The sequence below is a fragment of the Crocodylus porosus genome, unplaced genomic scaffold (assembly GCF_001723895.1).
Source record: "Crocodylus porosus isolate Cpor-Errol unplaced genomic scaffold, CroPor_comp1, whole genome shotgun sequence".
NCBI lineage: Eukaryota > Metazoa > Chordata > Crocodylia > Crocodylidae > Crocodylus > Crocodylus porosus.
Window position 1 is genome coordinate 4,830,073 of NW_017728913.1, and position 20,750 is coordinate 4,850,822.

The window sequence follows — 20,750 nt, forward strand, 5'->3', positions numbered from 1 at the left end:
TAAATTGGATGCTTATCTTGCTGGGATCCTATAACCCCAGCTGACTTCCTGCCCTTTGGGCAGGGGGCTGGACTCGATGATCTCCCGAGGTCTCTTCCAGCCTTGATGTCTATGAAATCTATGAAATCCTTCTCTGCAACGGCTGCCAGGGCCTCGTATCTGTTCCCCAGTTGTACCTGGGCAGCCTCTACCATGCTAGTTCTAGCAGCCCTGGATCTGGTGGATACCTTCTGCTACTCCTGTGCTGAATGTGTCTCTGGGGGGGGCTGTACACTGGACGACTGGTCCTACAGTGAACAGAAATATGAGTCAATTTCATCCTCTGCAGCCCTGATCCCCCACCGCCTGCTCACCTCAGCCTGGAGCTCCTGTACCTGCTCCTCCAGATCCCTAAGTCGGGCACAAGAAGGACAGGCAACGGAACCAGGTTGTAGCCTTACATCCCTTGCTACCTGCTAATTTCACAGGTTTCCTGTAAATTATAGGTTTTTCAGATATGGTTCTGTGGACAAAAAAGTAAAATCTACAGGGAAATCCCCTGGGACTAGCTATCCATTCCCCAGATCCCCACCTCCAGCCATATAGATCTATTTCACGATCTAATAGTTCCATCCCTCAAGCCCAGCTTGCAGAGCTCTGTTCTACCTTCTATTTCCATGTAAATGAAGCCTATGCTCCAAGGGATCACTCACAGCTCATTGGAAGCAGCTGTTGCCTGCCTACTCTTGCGCTACCCATATGACCTTTTCTTCCCATGACTTCTGTTCATCTTATCAGTGCTCTGATCTCCCTGTGCCCTTGACCTACGATCCCATCCATCGTGAGCTTCTACCCATATGTCTTGTATTTCTGCATTCTATGAACCTCTGATATCCTATGTGCCTTGGACATCTTGATTCTTCCATACAACCCTCCTGGCATGTGTCTTGACCATCCATATCCCTTTCATGTGCCCCTGATACCATGATACCAAACCCACACTTTCTCTTACTTTAAAACTCATTTAAGAGAAACTCTGACAGCCTTCTTCTATACCCTTCCCAGCTTCAGGGACTTTGCCATGAATAATAGTTCTAAAAGTGAATACAGATAAGCATATCTGAGGATACAAAACTGTTCAGTTCAGACCATGAAATTATGGCACTTACACAAAAGGACAAAAGTTAGCATGAAAACAGAGCACCATACCTGCATCTGTCATTAAACAAGCTAATTTGTACAGACTGTAAAATATGGTGTCCCTTTAAAGGCAAGATTTCTGTGGACACAGATTGTAAACTTCTGAAAGTCCTTTTGACAAAATGATATAGCCGTGACACATTTAAATGAAGCTCAAAAGATGATGTGGAGCTCACACAGTTAAAAAATGTTAGGTATTAACAGCCCTAGTCTATGACCTCTGCAAAGTCTTTGATCAAAACCTGATACAAGGATGCAAGGTATCACCTGTAATTGGCTTGGTAAACTTCAAGCTCTTGAGCAGTAGCATAACTGGTAGTGGGTGAGGGGGGCGCTAGCCCTGGATGCTGATTTGGGGTGGTGCCTGCATAGAGGCAGCAGCAATCAACGTAAGGGAAGCTTGTGCCACAGCAGCAGCATGTGGGGTCTTCGAGTCTCCATTATCAGATAAGACTCTTCAGACTTTGGCCATCATCATTGCATACTCACCAGTGCTCAGGAAATACTCTCCCCTCCTCTTCCCTCCTCCAGCTGCTCTCGGGCATCTCTGTCCTGCTTGATAGCAGAAAGGATGAGTCCAGCCGCTCCCAAACCTTGTAAATGACTAAGAGCTACACTGTCACATGAGGTCATGTTTAGGAAGAGAGTTTCCTGTTATGCCTCTGCTTGATTGTGTACATAACTTATTCTAAAACTGGGCTTTATGAATGAACTGAGGGAAAACTGGAATCTAGAGGAGTTCAGGTTCTGTAAACACCTTGACTGTACATTTCTAAAGTTTAGGAGACATTAGACTTCCTTTTAAAGTTAACTCTGATTTTCCTGATCCCATACCTATTTTGGGGGGTAAGTGTTGTGGGGCTGGAGAGAGGTTTGCCAGTTATTTTTGCTAGCTGCAAACTTACAGTATTGTAAGGTTTGCTGTTCTTTTCAAATAGCTGTGTCTACTATCAGCTTGTATCTGATTTAGATTCTACACGTCTTGCACAGCAGCTATTACCAAGAAATTAATTTGGGACATTTTTACCACTTTCTTGATGCCAAAGTGTAGGCATGATTCACCTGCGTAGCAGAGTGTTTATTGCTCACACTTTGACTGCTGTGGTTGGCCTGAGTTGGTTTATTTTAATTAGAGAGGTGGAGCTTAGTTTTCAGGGTTCTTAACGCTGGAGATATATTTTAATCTGAAGGCTTGTAAACTTTGTTCTTTGATAGTACTCTGGGAAAGAAATTCACAGTACTTTCAAGCTGTGGAACTTTTTATTTTACATCCCTGCCAAGGATGTTATCTGGTGGGAAAATAAAAGGTGTACAAATAAGAAGCTGAATGCTGAAAATTTGAGATAAGCCAGGGAAGAAAGAGTGAAGAACAGGCTGAAATGGCAATGGAATTACTTTCACGGTAGGTTCAGGTATAATTTTCATATGTCATTGTTGTTGAGATGAAAGGCTATGTCCAATTTAACCAGTGTTAAATTATGGAAATGTACAGATGGAGTGGAAGAGAGCTGTAGGAGATTGAATGCTTAGTGATAAAGGAAAAAAATAGCAATAATAAGATGACTGATCACACATGACATAGAAGCAAAACCCAGGGGAAAAATGCCTGAAACCAAAGTGACAGTTGCCAGGCAAATGACATAGATGTCATAGTGAGGGCAAGAGGAACATGTAGAGATTGCAAACCAGTATCAAATCAAAGAAGATTGTTCAGAAAACAATTCCTAGTCTATAGAAGGTTGTAGAACAGGTGTTGAGGATGTTAAGGTAGGTCATTACACCATCAGGCATCAGTGAAAATGATGGTGTTTTAAAGGGCAAGATTTTAAAGAGAAGATGAAGTAAAGGAATGGTCTGTAACCAATGAAGAAACAAGTAAAGAAAAACTAAAATAATGATTTTTTTTCAAACAGCTGGACAGGGTAATGTTTTTGAACAGTTTATGGAAGATCTCAGATCCAGAGACTCCTGAGATGGCACTGGCTGACATGAGCTCACAGAGCACAGAAAATTGCTAAGTTTGTTAGAGCTAGTGGCACCACTTAACGTTGCCTGATCCCAGTGTCAAATTTTACTTGTTTGAGCTGAAATTTGCCAGAGACCTATCTATGCCAGGTTGATTTTTTTTTAAAAAATGGATCATATACAATGATCCAGCTGTTTATAAAAACAAAGTAAGAGAAAAATGTGTTGCTTTTTGCAACTGTTTCATCAAGAGGCTCTAATACTTCCTTGTTTCAAAAGGGTCTTGAAATTTGACAGAGCAAATTTCTCTTGTATTAGGAATGGGCCCTGCACTTTCCTTAAGAATATTGATCTGTATTTGGCCAATTTATCAGCCCCTTAAAAAAATTTCAGTAGACATACACTTAAGTAGAGATGTAGCATCTAAATCCTCTGAATCATCTGTCCGCGCTGATTATGCTCCAACCCAGGGACTAACCACAACTTTTCCTTGTGATTGCTTCTCCTAGCTATTGTAACACTGGGCACCAAAACTTGAGAGTAGAGAGCCTGACTCTTCTGTGCTCTCACTGTCCCTTTTACTGGTACTCAGTGGTATGGAGGAAATGGGAAAAGCAGTGACTATAGTGCAGGGAGGTGAAAAATGGGAGGCTGTGGAAACTGGTGGCAGGGTATACCTTGAAAAGACAAAAGAAATCAAGCGGAGGAGCTGAACCCCCTTTAGTGGGGATTGTAAAAGCCAGAAGGCAGGTAGGAGAAGAAAAGGAGAGAGGCAGGAGTCAGCAGCAGAAGAAAGAATAGGAGCTGGTGAAGGTGGTGAATAGGAGCAGAAAGAAGTTCTCAACCTCCGCAGAAAGTTCTCAACCTCAGCATGTCAGTGACAAGCTCTGAAACCCAGGGACCAAGTGGGGATCTCCTTCCCCTGTAGCATTTAGTCCATGTACCTGATAACAGCCTACTAGTGCAACTAGTCACTGCATTATTTCAAACAGCATAAATCTCTATTGTGGATCTAAAGGTCCAAACCTATGATGACTGATGTAGAGGGTCAGTATAGTTATAATGGTTGGTATTCCAATGGGTTTCTACCTGACCTTTCATGTGTGGAGAGAATTCAGAGATCTGGAAGGTTTTCATGAGCCATAAAACCAATATCAATGTTAAATCTTTGGTTCCTAGTATCCAGCCAGATTATGAATTTTTGTTCCCAGGTTTGCCTTTTAAAGATGTTAGGTAGGTGTTCCTTGAGCATGAGGATAGTAAGGTCAGAGGGAATGGTTGTTCTGTGAGAAATGGTGTATGTGGTCCCTTGTCTTTATATTTTTCCTGTGAGAGTTCATTCTGGTGCATAGTTACTGCTTAGTTTCATGCATGCTACTGCCATTTGGTGAACTGGATGAGATGTATCAGAGTTTGGAAAAGTCATGTGTAGAAACTGTAGTTTTTTTGTATATTTTTATATAACAAAGGCACTCCAGTAGAGAAATAGACTGTACATTTGAAAGAGCTTTCCAAATACCCCACAGAAACCTGCTACAATACAAAAAGAAATCCCCTGTGACCACACCTCTGTGGTGGCCACCTACCACCCCATGCTGGAACCAATCAAAAGAATAATCAAATAACTACAACCTGTACTTGACAAAGATCAGATCTTGCAAGAAATATTCCCAACCCCTCCACTCCCGGGTTTCAAACAACATTTTAATCTTGCCCAATTCATCACCAGAAGCAAATACTCCATTGCTCAACAGATATCAAGTGAGATATAGCCTTGAAAGAAATGCTTAACCTATCAACATCTCCACTGCTGCTATAATCAACAACCCCATACCAAAACCATCAGAACTGTGGTTCTTACACGTCTTTCTCCAAATATGATAAATCTCCAACACAACAAATGCTCTCATGCAATACAGTCTTTAATTACATGATCCCTTGATGTTTTTATATAGAACCCCAGCATCGTTTACTGCCCAAATGCTCTCTGGTACTAAACTGAAGGATGCTGTTTGTAAGACGACCTTTGTTACATAAGTCGGAAGGAGGGCAGTGAATGGAGCAAGGATAGACTAGTTCTACCCGTAAAGGGAGTGCTACTAAAGACAACTGGATTCTATCCCCGCTTTTCCCACAGAGCTCCAGTATGAGACTGAACAAGGAACTCACCAGTATGTTCATAGCTGGCCACTAATTGTACGATCCTCATTTTTGGACCATGAAATACCTGGTTATGGCACGTGATCATGTAATTAAAGGTTGTATGATAATGCAAACACGTTAGATATTGTTGATGACACCACAGTAATCAAAGAATGAAGCCAAAGTAGTTTGTAATTGCGCTGGAACCTGGAAATGCATAGAACCTTAGTCACTACTTCCTGCTTAGTATTAATAATTAGTACATATGATCAGAGTGCTGCCTCTTCATAATTAATCATCACAACAGCTCTGTATTGTTGCCTTCTACAGATGAGGGAAGAGACGCAGCAAAAGTACAGAGTGGCTTGAACCCATTAGTGGATTAAATGGGTTAAAAATGTAGTTATATATGGCACCATCCTGTGCTAGGACTAACCAGACTCTGTGATCCTGGTGGGTGTGAAAAGCAGAAAGAAAAAAGCTTTATTTAGATTCAAATTACATCCAAAATTATCTGCCTTTTGCACATGTGGCCTTTTTACTTGCTCTTGCGTTCTGACTGAGAATGGTTTTATGACAGGTTTACCTTGTTTCGTTGGTTGTTGTTTTTACTCAGCTGCTTTCACACTTGTCCCCTGAGTTCAGCAGCTTCTGTTAGTGATAAATTCACATTACATATGGACAGGACAGAAGATTACAGTTTACACCTTGTAAAAAGGTTTTTTGTACCCTTCTCTGGCTCATGAAGCCAACCAAAACTCATGATGAACTCCTGCAGGAACCAGTTCTGCCCTTGGACAGCTGGCCTTGTGCTCTAGCATGGGGTACTCAACCCCCAGGGTCAGACCTGGCCTGCTGAGCCATGGCATTCAGCCTGCTGGGCTTCCCATGGGTCCAAAAATGTGACAATGTGAGGAGGGTAAGAGATGCCAGTGTTAATTGCCACTCCCCTGCTACCAGGGTTACTTGCCACCCCGCTTGCAGGCAGAATAGCAAGGCCCTGCATACATCATGGGGCATGTGCAGCTGCGGTAGCACAGGGGGACAGGGCCCAGCAAGACCTGAGCACGTGGGGCCCAATATGGGCAAACCGAGACAGGAGCCAGGCAGCACAAAGCGTGGGTCCAGGCACTTAGTGCCTCATTTGGGTATCGTGAGGCCAGACCTGGGCACCCTCCCTGTGCACTCCTCTGACCCATGGGGCCATGGGCCAGAGCACCAGCATCAGCGTGGCACTCTCCTTTACACCGGAGGTGAGGCACCCCTGAGACAGTGAGTCTAAGGAGCACACATACACAGCTGATGGCTGCCATTACATATATGTAATCACACAGGAATCAGAGCTCGTGGCAGTGGTGGCATCTTTTATTGGATCAACTAAATTTTGCCAAAAAATAATCTTCAATTGCAAACTTTTGGGCACAAACACCCTTCTTCAGGCATAGGAGAAAAGATTGTACAAGTTCTCCTGGGTAGAAATGAAAGCTTATATGTCATAGGAGACGTGAAGATAAAATCTCCTGTTTGGAGCAGTTCATTTTATCCACAGATTAGGCTCAAGAGAAAAGCTGCAATCCCCAGGAGAACGTGTACAATCATTTCTCCTGAAGAAGGGTGTTTGTGCCCAAAAGCCGGCGTTAAAGGAATTGTTTTTGCCCAAATCTAGTTGGTTTAATAAAAAATATCGCTTCTGCTCTGTCACGAGTTCTGATTCCTTTTGCCTCTAGACCAATAGGGCTACAACCTGGATATGTACATGTGCATGCATGCATATGTCTATATGTATCCTTGCTGGGGTCACTTGACCCCAGTTGTCTTTCCTGCTTGGTGCGGGGGGGAGGGGGGCTGGACCCCATGATCTCGCAAGGTCCCTTCAGCCTCACAATCTATGAATCTACGTATCCAGGTAGTCTATAAGGCGCCCTGCGTTTCCCCCATGCGTGAAGCCAGCACGGGGCGAGCGCACCCCGGGAAAGAGGGAGGGGCGCTGGCCTAGGGCGTTGCCCGCGCGACCCAACCGTTAGTGCCCAACGTACCCGGCTCAGAACAAGGCTGGGAGCAGGCGGGTGAGGGGAAGAAGCAGGCAAGAAGCACCCGACGCCTTCCCTCAGCTCCCCCTATCGCTTCACTCCGCCCAGGCGCGCAGTGACGCCACACGAAGCCGCCGGGAGGAGCGGGGGGAAGGGGTGGGGACTGCGCCGCGTTGCTAGGTCGCGGCGGCTAAGGCCTTTCTGAGCACTCTCAATTGCTCTACCCCCGGCTTCCGGCGGGCGGGATTCTGCTTCCGGGTCGCGCCTGGGAGGTGAGGGGCCCGGCAGCCGGGCCCGGATGCGGAGGCCGCGGCCGGGCCGGGCTTGAGCGCGGCCTCCCGCTTCCCCCCTCCGGCGGCCATGGACAAGATCCTGGAGGGGCTGGTGAGCTCGTCGCACCCGCTGCCGCTGAAGCGGGTGATCGTGCGGCGCGTGGTGGAGTCGGCCGAGACGCCGTTGAGCCAGGCGCAGTGCCGCGCCATGTTCGCGCTCAGCACGCGCCTCATCCTGCAGGGCCCCGACCCCTTCCAGCGCCAGGTGGGCCGCCAGGTGCTGGAGGCCTACGCGCGCTACCACCGCGCCGACTTCGAGGCCTTCTTCAACCGCGCGCTGGTGTTGGGCTTGCTGCGGGGCGGCTACGGTGAGCGGCGCCGCGGCGACCCGGCCGTGTTGGACTACGTGCGTGCCGGCCTGCGTCTGCTCATCAGCTGCCCCTCGGTGCTGGAGCTATTCGAGGCTCTGCGAGCCGAGGCGCTGCGGCTGCTAGGGGAGCGGCCGGGCCCACCACTCTGCGCTCGCCTCTGCCAGCTGCTGGCCGACTTCCCTCAGTGCCTGCCCCGCGGCCGCAAGCCAGCCCTCGCCTTCTGCCAGCAGCTGGTGCGCACCATGGCCCACTTCCAGAGCCCACCAGGGGGCCGTGAGCCCGATCTGCGCCTCTACGTCTCGCAGGTGGCCCAGGTCAGCAGCCTCCTGCGCGCCCTCTGGAAGGCTGAGCCCGATGCCCTGCTGCCCTCCCTGCAGGAGCTCTTCGCCCTCATCTCCTCCACGGGTGAGGAGAACTCAGCCAGCAGGTGCTGGTCTGGCTGGGGGAGGGTAGGGTGGGGGCTGCAGTGGGGGCTTTCCAGGCTCACATGTGGTTCTGTGATGGCCCCTGAGAGGGTAGCAGGGCCTGTTGTCCAGTGCCTCTGACTCAGAGGTCTTTGGCACAAGCAGTTGTGAGGAAGAGGAACCTGCCAGCTTGCCCAGAGGGCTTTGGGGCTGGGCATGGAGGGGGCACAAGAAGGGCAGCCACCCTGTGGGACAGACGCCACAAATGGCACAGGCATCCTCTGCACATAGCTTCCAGGGGATCAGAGAGGGGACAAGCAGTGCACTGGCAGGTCAGGCAGGGAACAAAAAGCAAAATGGCAGGTCAGGTGGGCAGTACAAGGCAGGAAGTGGAAACCAGCACAGCAGGGTGGCCAGGAGCAGACAGTGGAGCAGGGAGTACAAGGTAGGAAACAGAAACCAGAATAGCAGATTGGGCAAAGGAAGGGGATTGGTATGGCCCTCAGGGAGACGGCAGGGCTAATTTGTGGTGCACCTGTTGAATGTTGGCCCTCGCTGACTTATGGAGTGGCTAGCAGACGAAACAAACAGGAAGCTCACTTCCGAAACATGACCACATGTCACTGTGAAGCTCTTAGTCATTTACAAGGTTTGGGAGAGGCTGGAACTTGCCTTTACTCTTATCACTAGAGCAGGTGCCTGTATGATAAAAAGCCTGTATATTCCTGTAGCCAAAAATTTAAGAGTAAGCTTCTTACTCTCTGAAATGCGTCCTCTAAGAATTGTGACATTTAATGTGGCTTGGTGTGGTTTAAAAGCACACTTTATTTTTCTTCTGCTGGTTAAATTCGAATACTATTCATCAAGGTGATTTATAATTTTTAACAGTGTTCTCCTGGGGTCAGTCACCCTCCTTCTAGCAGTTGGTTTGGGGGAAAAATGGCGAAGCTGGACTCCCTTCATTGCCCTCCAGTCTAGTGTAGTAGGCTTCGGACTGAATTCTCAGAGATAAGTCTCATTCTCAGGGATACTGTTGCAACATGCAGGTTCCTAAATTAATCTGTTGGGACAAATAGCGACACTTTCCTAGGCACTCAAGTTTCTACATCCAATTTTTAACACCAGGGTGAAAGTTTTTTCTTGGGATGAGGAAGGTTTTAAGCAAATGCACATCAAAGATACTGCATTACATGCCTCAACATGTATTCCCATATGCTACTGACTGAAATTCAGCAGCTTGTGTTCTCCGGATCAGATTAGATGATTGTAATGGCACCTTCTGGTCTTAAAAACCTATAAACTTGATATGTAGACTCATTGAGAAGATACTGCATTGCAAAGACAGCGTTTGGATGAAAACAAGTTGGAAGAGCTAGAAACTTGATATCATAAAAATCCAGATGCTATAGAAACCTTCCTTGCAGCTGTAGCAGTGCTGATGTACCATATCATAATGAAGCAGCTCAAAACAACGCTTGGTTTCTAACGCAGAGTGAAACAAATCACCTTCCAAAAAAACATTTTGGTGAACTTAAAAGCACATCTTTTAGCCTATCAAAATAAAGTAGACTTTGAACTACTTGTTACTTTCCTGCACACACATTTGTCAGGCAGTTTTAAGGAAAGAAGTGAATCTATTAGATAAAATAAAATTAACGTTTTAATAAATATTGACTTGTATACTGAAAGAACTTCAGTATCAGGGCAGGGCATCAATGTCGTCTTTAACATCTTTTACAGCCACACTAAAAACTTAAGTATGTTTGGATAGGAAGTAAAACATAGCTGTTTATGTACCTTTGTTTCTCACAAGATGTCATGTTCAACTATTATAGATGCTTCATTTGAACCTTCTGTTGCACTGGCAAGCCTTGTGCAGCATATCCCATTACAGATGATTACAGTACTCATCAGGAGCCTTACTACAGATCCAAATGTAAAAGATGCAAGTATGACTCAAGCTTTGTGCAGGTACTGTTTCTCATTGGAAAGGGGGCTGTTTTTTTTGCTGCTTGTTTTTCCTAACTTATATTTTCTGAAGTTATTTAGCACTTAAGTTCCTTAAAAATCTAAAATTGGTGTTTAGAAGAAGCTTAAGATGTGCTACCTGGAATTTTAAGATAAGTATCTGCTTCTAAGGCCACAAATGTTACCTTAATCACTAATGCGGTCTGATTAGTACTCTGCCCTGACAAGAGGAGGATAAAAATGGCAATTAGAAGCCCTAAGGTAAAAGTAGTCGTGTCCTCTTTTTGATGTTGTTTTTTTGGGAACTGAGTTAGACCAGGATACCGCACAGCACGAGAGCAGTCAAGGAAGTGAGACTTCTTTTTCAGGGATGCAGCTTTTCATCTACTGCAGGTAGAAGACTGACTCACTGATGTTTTACTGCCCTTTATAGCCCATGTTTACTTTTACTCCCTTTTTTTGAAGAGGCTAGATAGTTTGGACTGAGCATGAGTTAATTGACTTTGTTTTGTTGAAAATTCTTGGGTGTTTTGAGAGGGTCTACCGCTAGCTCCCTCTGTCTCCCCTGAAGCCTGCATATAACTGGAATTGATTAATAATATGTATATATATTTTTTAACAATGAAGGAAGGAATGAGAATTGAATCAGTTGTCCCCTGTACTTGCTATCACCCAGTTAAGCATTTGGGATAGTCAAGATGACTAGTGTGAACAGGGCATGTTTTAGGATTGCAGACTTGGCTGCAATTTACAGAAATATAAGTAGTGCTGATTTAGAAAATTGCTAAAATAAGATAAGAGGTCTTTACATCTGTTAGATTTTGTCCTCTGAATGTGTTTTCAAGATCTAACTCAAAGTCCCCAATTTTTAAAAGGTTTAGAAAGATCTATCTCATAGAAATGACTTGAGGTAGCTTTGAAGTGCCCCTTTCAGAAAGCACTTGATTTTAATACATGTAATTATTTTCAAGTTTCTTGTCTGCTTTTATACTGTTTTATCACCACTAATTCATCTTTATATAGTTTACAGCAGGGGTGTTGAAAGATTTGGCCTACAGATCCCTGTCATCCGGCCCCTGGTGCTGCTCCTGGGTCTGAGTTGTCCCATGTGGCATGTGACAGACTAGACTGTGTGATGTGTCTTGGTCTCAGTTGAGTGTTGATGGCATGCAGGGGAGGGTGGACAGGGAGCATGACACCATGGGCCTGATTAGGTCCATTAACCATTCTCGTGCTTCTTGTCTTGCCCCTGGGTCCAGATGATTTTGGCAAACCTGGTTTTAGAGGAATGTGAGGGTATGAACAGAGTACAGCAGATTGACAGCACTCAGGATGATGTGTGTAATTGTCAGTTTGCTGCTTCTTCCTTCATGGTAAGTGAAAGCTAACCTGGTGTGATTTATCCCTGAATAAAATAGAGCTAAGCTGTCAGGGTTTAGCTTTCATTTACCAGGGGGAAGGGCAGGAAGATGTAGTTAACATCTGTAGTTATGCATCAGCTGTTCTGCAGTAAATCTTTTGTTGCCTTTTCAGCTTGCTGCTATTTGATTGTCCTTGCCCTTGCTAACTTTCTTGTAGAATTATGGAGCTGAGAGAGTTTTCTTTTCTACTTTATGAAAATGGATGGGGAATGGCACAGATTCTGCTAATGGTATCTCTTTTCAGAACAGAAATAGATTTCTTTTTAAATATGGAATTGTGCAAGTTCCTCACTAATTCAGGGTCGGGGAAATCTTCTGCCTAAGGTGCTTCATATCCTGAAAAGAAGGCCCTTATCCTATTATAGACATTAAAAGTAAACCAAACCTACTTTAGCAAGCTCAGGTTGTATGCGCCAATGCTGTCATTTCTACCTAGCCTTTTGTAGCTTGGACCATACTTATTTTTTCATATTAGAGTTATCCTAGTTTAACAAAACACTTTTACTCACTTATGCATAATCAGTCTAATCTTCTGAATTCTTTTTTTTTTCGCTGTTAAGTTTCTCAGCAAGAAAAGCTTGGCAGTGACAGCTGCCTACCATGGGTACCAGGGAACCTTTATGTACCCATACTAGAATACACCTAACTTTTACAAATTTGCCTGTTGCAAACTTTGTGAGAAATCTCTGAAAGTAATCCTTTGTTTCATTCCTGCTTCTATGGATATGCTAACAATAGAAATCTACTTTAGTACCTATACAGAAAATATCCTCTATATGTGCTATCCTGGACTTCATAGCAGACAAGCTACCCTCTCCACCAGAGGGAACCTTTATAGACATTTAGTAAGTTGTACTCCTGCTGAAGAAGAGCTTCTAGATCAGTGATGTGGTCCTTACTGCCGAGTTTCATGGTGATCTTGTAAATGTTAATGTTGACTGTGAATGGTACTGTTGCAGTGTTAGTTAGGGTAAAAGCTACATGGATGATGTGGGAATTCTTTTAATCTTTCAGAAGTCTCACATTTTAAGTAATATATAGTGAGAATGGGTGTCTTAAAATTATTTGTTCACAGCATTTGTCACAGAGGAATACGATTCAAGGATCACGTGACCACAGAGTTCTTTGTAAACAAGTGAAGCAGTGCTCTGTCACTCTGCTGTTCATCTAGGAAACAAAATATGGACTTGCAGATGACATATCTAGCTCTGGTGGTTTTTGAAACAAGCAGTGGAAAGATTATTGATGAAGAAATAGGACAGTCAACTGGTCAATGAATAGTTGTGGTGAGCTGTGTTGCAATGTGCTCTCCGCTGTGCTCAGACAAATCAATTGCAGAGGTGTTCCTCTTATGCAGAGGAAAGAAACATTATGCCTATCTACCAATGTAGCAAATACTGTCATCTAACTGTCAGAGACTTTTAGTTTTTAAAAGACTGAATTTCCTTCTTGAGTCAGTGTTAATATGAGATCTGAGCCTAGGGTTAGAGGATGTATTGGCTTTGGGGAGGTGTGCATGTACTTCACCTGTCCTTGTAATAGATGTGTCTTCAGAAGATTAAGTTCTGAAAGCTATTCCTTCCTTTGCAACACTATCTTCGATTTATGCCAAAATTAATGTCAGAATTTTCTGGTTGTCTTTTTTTTTTTTAGTTAACCTAACATTCTCTTGGTGCACTTCCTGCGCTTCCATTTTCATCCTGTGAAAATTAGTCTGTAATATCAAAAGGGCTTTGAATATCATATGCTTAAGACAATGACTCTTAACCAGGGTTCCATACCACTCCTTTCATGGCACCCCACAACACTCCTGAAATATTTGCACAACTAACAGTGCTAACATGATTCTCAAACTAAGCCCAGAAATTTCAAATAGCATAGTGTTAAAAACATTCTGACCTGTTGTGGTCTTTCTGAGTTCTTTGCCCTGAAGAATAGTTCTATTTTTCTGTAATAAAAAAAAGAGTGAAAACTAAGAACTAGCACAGTTTCTCATAGTTTCATAGTTTGTAGGGTCGGAAGGGACCTGAGCAGATCATCTAGTCCGACCCCCTGCCATGGCAGGAAAGAATACTGGGGTCAAATGACCCCAGCAAGATGTTCATCTAACCTCCTCTTAAACACCCCCAGGGTAGGAGCCTGCACCACTTCTCTTGGAAGCTGGTTCCAGACCCTAGCTGCCCTGACTGTGAAGTAGCGCCTCCTGATATCTAACCTAAATCTACCCTCTGCCAGCTTGTGACCGTTATTCCTGGTCACTCCTGGCGGTGCTCGGGGGAACAGTGTTCCCCAATGCCTGCTGATCCCCCCCTGACTAGTTTATAACAGGCCACAAGATCCCCCCTCAGCCTTCTCTTTTGGAGGCTGAACAGGTTCAGGTCCCGCAGCCTGCCCTGCTGTCCCCTGATCATACGAGTGGCCCTCCTCTGGACCCTCTCCATGCTGTCGACATCCCTCTTGAAGTGCGGTGCCCAGACTCAGGGGTGCCTTGAGTCTAAAACGGTTGAGAATCAGTGGCTTGGGACAGTAGTTGAGTGCTGTATTATGTTTTGGGGATGGAGGGGGTGGTCATGTGTTTTAAGACTTCTCCCTGTGTAATGATGGTATCAAAATGAACTAAGCTTTGTCAATACCTCAGAGCTACTGGTATCAGGACTAAGGCAGATTTGGTGGCAGGCTTTCATAGTGCTTTCACCTCTACTTTCTGGATTAAGCATGCATAGGATCTTAAAATACTGAGGAGATTGGGACTTTGCAGGGTTTGGTGTCAGGGCCACTTCATTTGACAAGTTTGTTTTTTGTTGTTGTTGGTTTGTTTTTTTTTAAGGAGACTTTAGTTCAGTAACACTTTCCTTGACATAAATGAAATAGATAAAGTGCTGTGTATAGAGAGTACTTTGAGTTGTTTTTATGGTGAGCTGTACTTTATAAGGGGTGTGTGATACTCCTTTATTTTAAAGAAACTATAGTGAGTTGCAAGGTAGGGTGTGTAGTACTGTGCTGAACATGATGTATATACCTTGCTTTTCCTCTTGGAGGCAAAGAATCTCAGGTTTAAGCTACTTCCATATTTCTGTTCTCTAAAAATTGTGAGCTCTACAAGTGAACAAAAGGAAGTCAAAATGTACATTAGTTTTAAGCAATGCATGTCTTTAAAAGAAAAGCATCAGTATAGTTCTGTAGTGCCTAAGAGCATACATTCCTTCTCCTTCATCTCTTCCCTTTTCAAGGGCACATTGAAAGACTTCATAAACACTACAAAGTGGCTACAGCACATACAGCATACACGTTAATCAGATACCCTAATTCCTAAAGCTGTGAATATAACACTTCAGGCAAATGTAAGTTGATAATCATTGTGTAAATCCTGGAAAATGGCTTAGAGATTTAATGTTAGGTGTTGTGTTACTTAAGGTCTCTTTTATAATTTGCCATTCATCCATAGCTCTGTGTTTTATGTGCAAGGCATGTCAATCATGGCTTTGCAGTTTTTGTGACATTGTTCTGTTGAAAAAAGCAGAGCAATTCCTGCAGCTTTTTTCTGTGCATATTGAAGATGCAGGATATCTATTGTCTTATTGAAAATATAGCTTGACTTAGCTGCAAAATGACACTTGTGAAAATGTCAGGATATGCTAGTGGGTTTGTTCCTCCTTAAAACAGCTATTTAAAAATGTAAGGCAAATCCATTGGCTTCTACTGATTTCATTACTGCTGAGTGAAAATATCAAAACTAAAAAAGAAAATCTTATTACTAGTAATCTGCTTAATGAACTGGAAGCACTTAACTTCATGTTTTCTCTACGCATTTCTTTGGATAATAAATATAGATGTATTTTCAAGCAGCTCTGGCTTAAGGTGGTGTGCACTTCCGCCACGTGTGCCACTCTGCTTTCTTTAGGTATGGGGGGTTTTTTTTTGGACACCCCAGGATCTCCCAGGGTCAAAAAACCCCCCACGCTGCGAAGTAGCAGTGTGGGGAGTGCCTGCATGTGCAGTATGTGGCTCCGTAGATGGGTCTGCGACGCTGCATACTGTATGTCCGTGCTCATCTGGACACACCCTGGGAGACCTGTTTTTAAATGTTCAAAAAGTCATTTGAATCAAATGAGAGGTCTTGTTTTAGTGTTTTGTATCTGTAAGCTTACAGTGGTAGGCAGAAAAGTTCAATCTGTATGCAGTGGTAGAATACGAGCTGTAGTTTGGAATGTGGTGCAAGCATAGACCTAATACAGCGGAAGTCTTAAGTTAATCTTTTCATGCTGATAGCAAATGAGTCCTGAAACTAGATTGCGTTTTATTAGGTGACGGATTCCTGGTGCAGAGCAGTTGACCAGGTACAATTTATAGTTTGTAGGTAATATCCCTTGTATTTTAGGAAAGAGAGGTAAGGAAGTCTCTTCCCCTCTCCCTTCTTCCTTTTTTAAAGAATATTCTATGATGCAATGATAGGACATCTAGAGATGGAAGAGTGCTTAAAGACAAACCTTCTTTCCCCGCCCCCCAAAAAAAAAAAGGCATTAGAGGAAAGGTCCTCCAAAAAGTTAGACCTCAGTTTTAATGTATGCTATGGTAATGCATTGTAATAACCATGTCTTAGGATTGCTATAATGCAATATAACATCAGACATGCAGATGGATCTAGAGCTGGCCTGCAGTGCTTGTAATTGGCTAGATGACCCATTTCCTGATCCAGGCCATGGGGCTTGTTGCTAGAGCTGCTTTGACAGCATGGGCCACCTCCCAGAGGGTTAATGTTGCTGGCACCTCGCACCTTGGTGATTTAAAAATTGGGTGGGGAGGCAGCAATGGGAAAATGGGACAGGATGAACCATGGCTGCTGACAGTGGTCCAGCAGCTGGGATGAGAAGCACCATGGCCTGGATCAGGATCTGGTCATCAAGCCCTGGGGGCAGGTAACCCACTTCCTGGCTGCCACAGGGAATATGGCCTATCAGTTTATTTGAATTTAACACCCCTATGGTAGTCTATTTACCCTCATGAAATTGCAAGTTAGACTATTTTCATTGCTGTGCCTTTATAGGAAACACATTTATGATTTTGAAAGGCATTCCCTTTCTTCCCCTTATGTGCCATTTATAAGTTTTTTACTATGCTGTCCAGTTCAGTGGTTCTCAACCTTTGTTAGACTTCAGTCACTCTTCTTTGGTCTCAGCACCCCTTGAAAAATACAAGCTTTTAGAGCAAATGCAGGTTCTGGAGTCCAATAAACCTTTTTTTTTGAAAGACATCAGAGTGGAATGGGTCAGAATGTTTTTATGTTCTGGATTTCTATTTGAAATCTCTGGCTTTATCTTGTGAATCAAGTTTGTGCACCTAACAGTGCTAATGTTATGTAGCACCCTTGAAAAGGATCTCAAAGCACCCCAAGGTGCATGGCATCCTGGTTGAAAATCAGTCATATAGATGCTGCCAAACTCCTTTTCATATCTCTTAACTGCTTTAAGTAAAACACACTCAGGCCACAGACAGCAAATCAATAATACGTACACAGTTGCAAAAATCTCCACCTTCATGGCACTTACTTAACTTTCTGTAATGAATGTTTGCAAGCCTTCAGCTTCTGCGTTCTCAATACTTAAGTTTTAAGAGCCACAGTCTAGGTCACTTCCTCCACTACAGTGCTAAGCTTGAGGCCACAATTCAATTTTAATTCAGTATAGGTGGTATGGTTTGATATAAAAATTATTCAGTTTTCTCTTTCATAAAGAAAACTTCCACTGCAAACTGACAGATTGTGTAACCTGATGTCATTTTACAATAACTTCTTTTCTTGAACAGTTAGAATGTCAAATGTATAATTGTTGTACACGTTTTAACAATGTTTTTTTCTTTGTATAGCATAGCTACTAGGCCTGTGTGAATAGGGAAGTATTCGATTCAGATTTGACAGATTCGGAGGACAGTGATTTGACCTGAAATGATTCAACCAAATCGGCTTCAAAAGATTTGGCACTGATTTGGTGATTCAGATTGGCTGGGGAGAAGCAGGCACAGCCAGGTGGCTGTGCCTGCCTCTCCTCAGTCGGGGGAGAGCCGCAGGAGAAACCCCCATGGCTGCCCTGCCTGGTCCCATCCCCCACCTGGCTTCAGCCACCTGACACTTAAAAAAAAAAAAAAAAAAAAAGCCCTGCACTTACTGGTTGCAGCAGTGGCAATTTGGGGCCTCTGGGCACTGGTGGCAGAGTCCCCCTGCACAGTGCAGGGCTGTGGGGAGCAGGTGGGGATTACTGTCCCCACCTGGCACCTGTGTAGCAGCTGCCCCATGGCATAGGTTCAGCACAGCTTGGCAGGGCACCATGCATTGCCTGGGAGCTGGGGTCACCGGGGTGGGTGCTGCTGGGCTCTGGATGACGCATGGAGCTGCCCCAGTTCCCAGGCGAATTGAACCGATTCGATTCTCCAGCTCCCTGCTTGATTCACCTGGGAGCTGAGACAGCTGTGTGCGTCAGCTGGAGCCTGGCAGCGCTCAGCCCCAGCAGCCTCAGCTCCCAGGCAGTGTGCAGCGCTCTGCCGAGCCATGCTGCACCCATGCCATGGGGCAGCTGCGACGCAGGTGCTGGGAGGTGGGGTGGGGGCAATTCCCCACTGCCCTGCACTGCACAGGGGGCTCTGCCACGAGCCCTCAGAGGTCCTGATCACCGCTGCTACAGCTGGTGAGTGGGCCTTAAAAAAATCCCTCCTTCTCCCAACCCCAACAGATTTACCAGCTGGGGGCAACTGTTAGCTGCCTATTTAGTCTATGGCCGAATCTCCAAATTGGCTGAATCTTTTTCCAAAGCTTTTCTAAATCGATTCAGAGTTCTTATTTGGTCTCCTGATTTGATTCTGATTTGGAGGTTCGGTCCCTGAATTGGGCCGCATCTCCTCCTGAATCAAATTGGCTACCGGAGCTTTGCACAGCCGTAATAGCGACATAGACAGCTTTTTATTTTCCTTGCTGCTTTTCTCATCTCAGCCTACTTTGTATAGGCTTTTATGTAATTTCGTATGATTTAAATAAGTAACATACATAAGTAACTTGGTTGAGGTTTAAATAACAAGTGGAATATACTGAATGTGTTCTTTATTTCTCTTTTTTTTTTTTCCCCTTAATCTTTCAGAATGATTGACTGGCTGTCCTGGCCTCTTGCTCAGCATGTAGAGACTTGGGTGATAGCACTGCTGAAGGGACTGGCTGCAGTCCAGAAGTTTACCATTCTCATTGATGTTACTCTGCTTAAGATTGAACTGGTATGCGGGGTGCAAAACTTTTCTGGGTGGTTGGTGTAAGATCCTTTGTGCTTTAATAATATTTTGCCTTTTTCACCAGGATAGGATGGTGTAAATATGTCTTCGAGATGTTTAGCTGTACCATAGGGAACCTCTTATAAAACTAGAATTATATCCATGCTCTTGGAATTCTCATTTTTGAGATTTACTGTATAAAAAGATCTGTTTTCCCCCCCACCCCTGCTGTCAGGTTTTCAATCGACTTTGGTTTCCTCTTGTGAGGCCTGGTGCTCTGGCTGTTCTCTCCCACATGCTGCTTAGTTTTCAGCATTCTCCAGAGGCTTTTCACTTGGTAAGTATTTAAATTGAGACTTTTACCTTGTTTAAGATACGGGTCACTTCTTAATATTAAAAGTATAGTTCTACTTCTGTTTTTAAAATGATTGTAAAACTGGCATAGGAGCCCTGAAGCATTCCCTACATCATATTTGTTCAGTAAACATGTAAACAGGTTTTTCAGCCTAGAAAACACTATCTGGAATCAGAATATCATGCAGCATTCTTATGGCCTGTACCAGTGCTGCTTCTTTATTTTGTTTAAGAAATTTCATCTTGCATCACTTTAAGGTCAAAAGTCAGCTTGCTTCTGAAAGCTTTTTCCCACCCTCTAGTCTTCAAAGCTAATTCCACTTACTTCAAATAAACTTTTGATTTAGCCTAGGGTAGAAAACAGAATTGCAAATAAAATAAACAGCCTGGAAGCTTTTAATCACAATGTAAATAACTAAAGAAAATATTTACCATTTTGCTCTTCCTCTCTCTTCCCAAAAAGACTACAGACAAAACATTCATCTGCCAGAAATAGAAGTTTTTCTCCAGAATTGTACACAGCTTGACTCCTAAATTTAGAGATTTGTTTTCTAAAGGGAAAACTTTTTGGTGATGTCTTAATTTTTTTCCTGCCTTAAAATGCTGCACATTATGCCTCCACCATCATTCTACATGGAGCAAGTTAATGGTTGTTGTTAGTTTCCTGATGAATGCATTGTCTTGCACTATAATTACTCCTATGATTTGATATGTAATTAGTATGATTGTAAAATAGGACAGGAAATTGCCAAATCTGTTTTTATCCTGTACCCGATCCAGAGGGGACCTTTAGTAACTATATACTATTTTTATGTATTACCAAGAATAAGACGACACAACTGCCTGAATTTCTTATCTCCTGTTTTTAGAGAGTCTCCTTTCTTTAGGAGGAAAATAGAAGCAAAGCCAGTACAGTTGGTAGTAGTAGTGCATCCTTTTAAATTGTTCTTCTTTAGTTGTGTTTTTCATACAAGCTCTTCAAGCACTACAGTCTGAATCAATCCAGAATTCAATTTTGCTCACATTTGCCAGGATTGCCATATTTGCCACTGGAGTGATCTGTGTGTAGATGGCCGCCTTGACAAGTGGCTTTCTTTTTTCATAGCTATTAAATAGAGCATAATGTTGTATTAGGCACACTGTTCACTCCAGGAATGGTTTTTGCATGACAACATGAACTTGCAAGCCTTAAAATATGTGGACAAGGGCTCATGTAGCTTCTCATATTTCCAGAATCACTTTTTACAACAGCCTCTGCTTGTTTCTTGGGTTGCCCACTCTATCAGTCTTGGGCGGTTTCAGCCTCCACCACATGCCCTGCGCCAGAGCTGGAACTGCTGCTGCCATGCACCCTACGCTGTAGTGGTAGCTCCAGCTGTAGCACGGGACATGTGGT

At 43.9% G+C, this 20,750-nt stretch overlaps 1 protein-coding gene across 2 annotated transcripts in view; it reads left to right on the forward strand.

Moving 5' to 3' along the window:
• Nucleotides 1-7,583: 7,583 nt before the first annotated feature.
• The window catches only part of USP38 (ubiquitin specific peptidase 38), a 33,170-nt gene continuing 20,003 nt past the window's right edge, over nucleotides 7,584-20,750 (forward strand). Inside the window, exons 1-4 of one of the 2 annotated variants that reach the window (XM_019534405.1) lie at nucleotides 7,584-8,364; nucleotides 10,199-10,334; nucleotides 18,877-19,006; nucleotides 19,236-19,337. In XM_019534405.1, the coding sequence (XP_019389950.1) occupies nucleotides 7,677-8,364; nucleotides 10,199-10,334; nucleotides 18,877-19,006; nucleotides 19,236-19,337 (1,056 nt within the window). In that variant the 5' untranslated portion in view covers nucleotides 7,584-7,676. Of the gene's footprint in view, nucleotides 8,365-10,198; nucleotides 10,335-14,986; nucleotides 15,094-18,876; nucleotides 19,007-19,235; nucleotides 19,338-20,750 lie in introns of those variants that run through there. The other variant, XM_019534407.1, reaches the window with a different exon arrangement.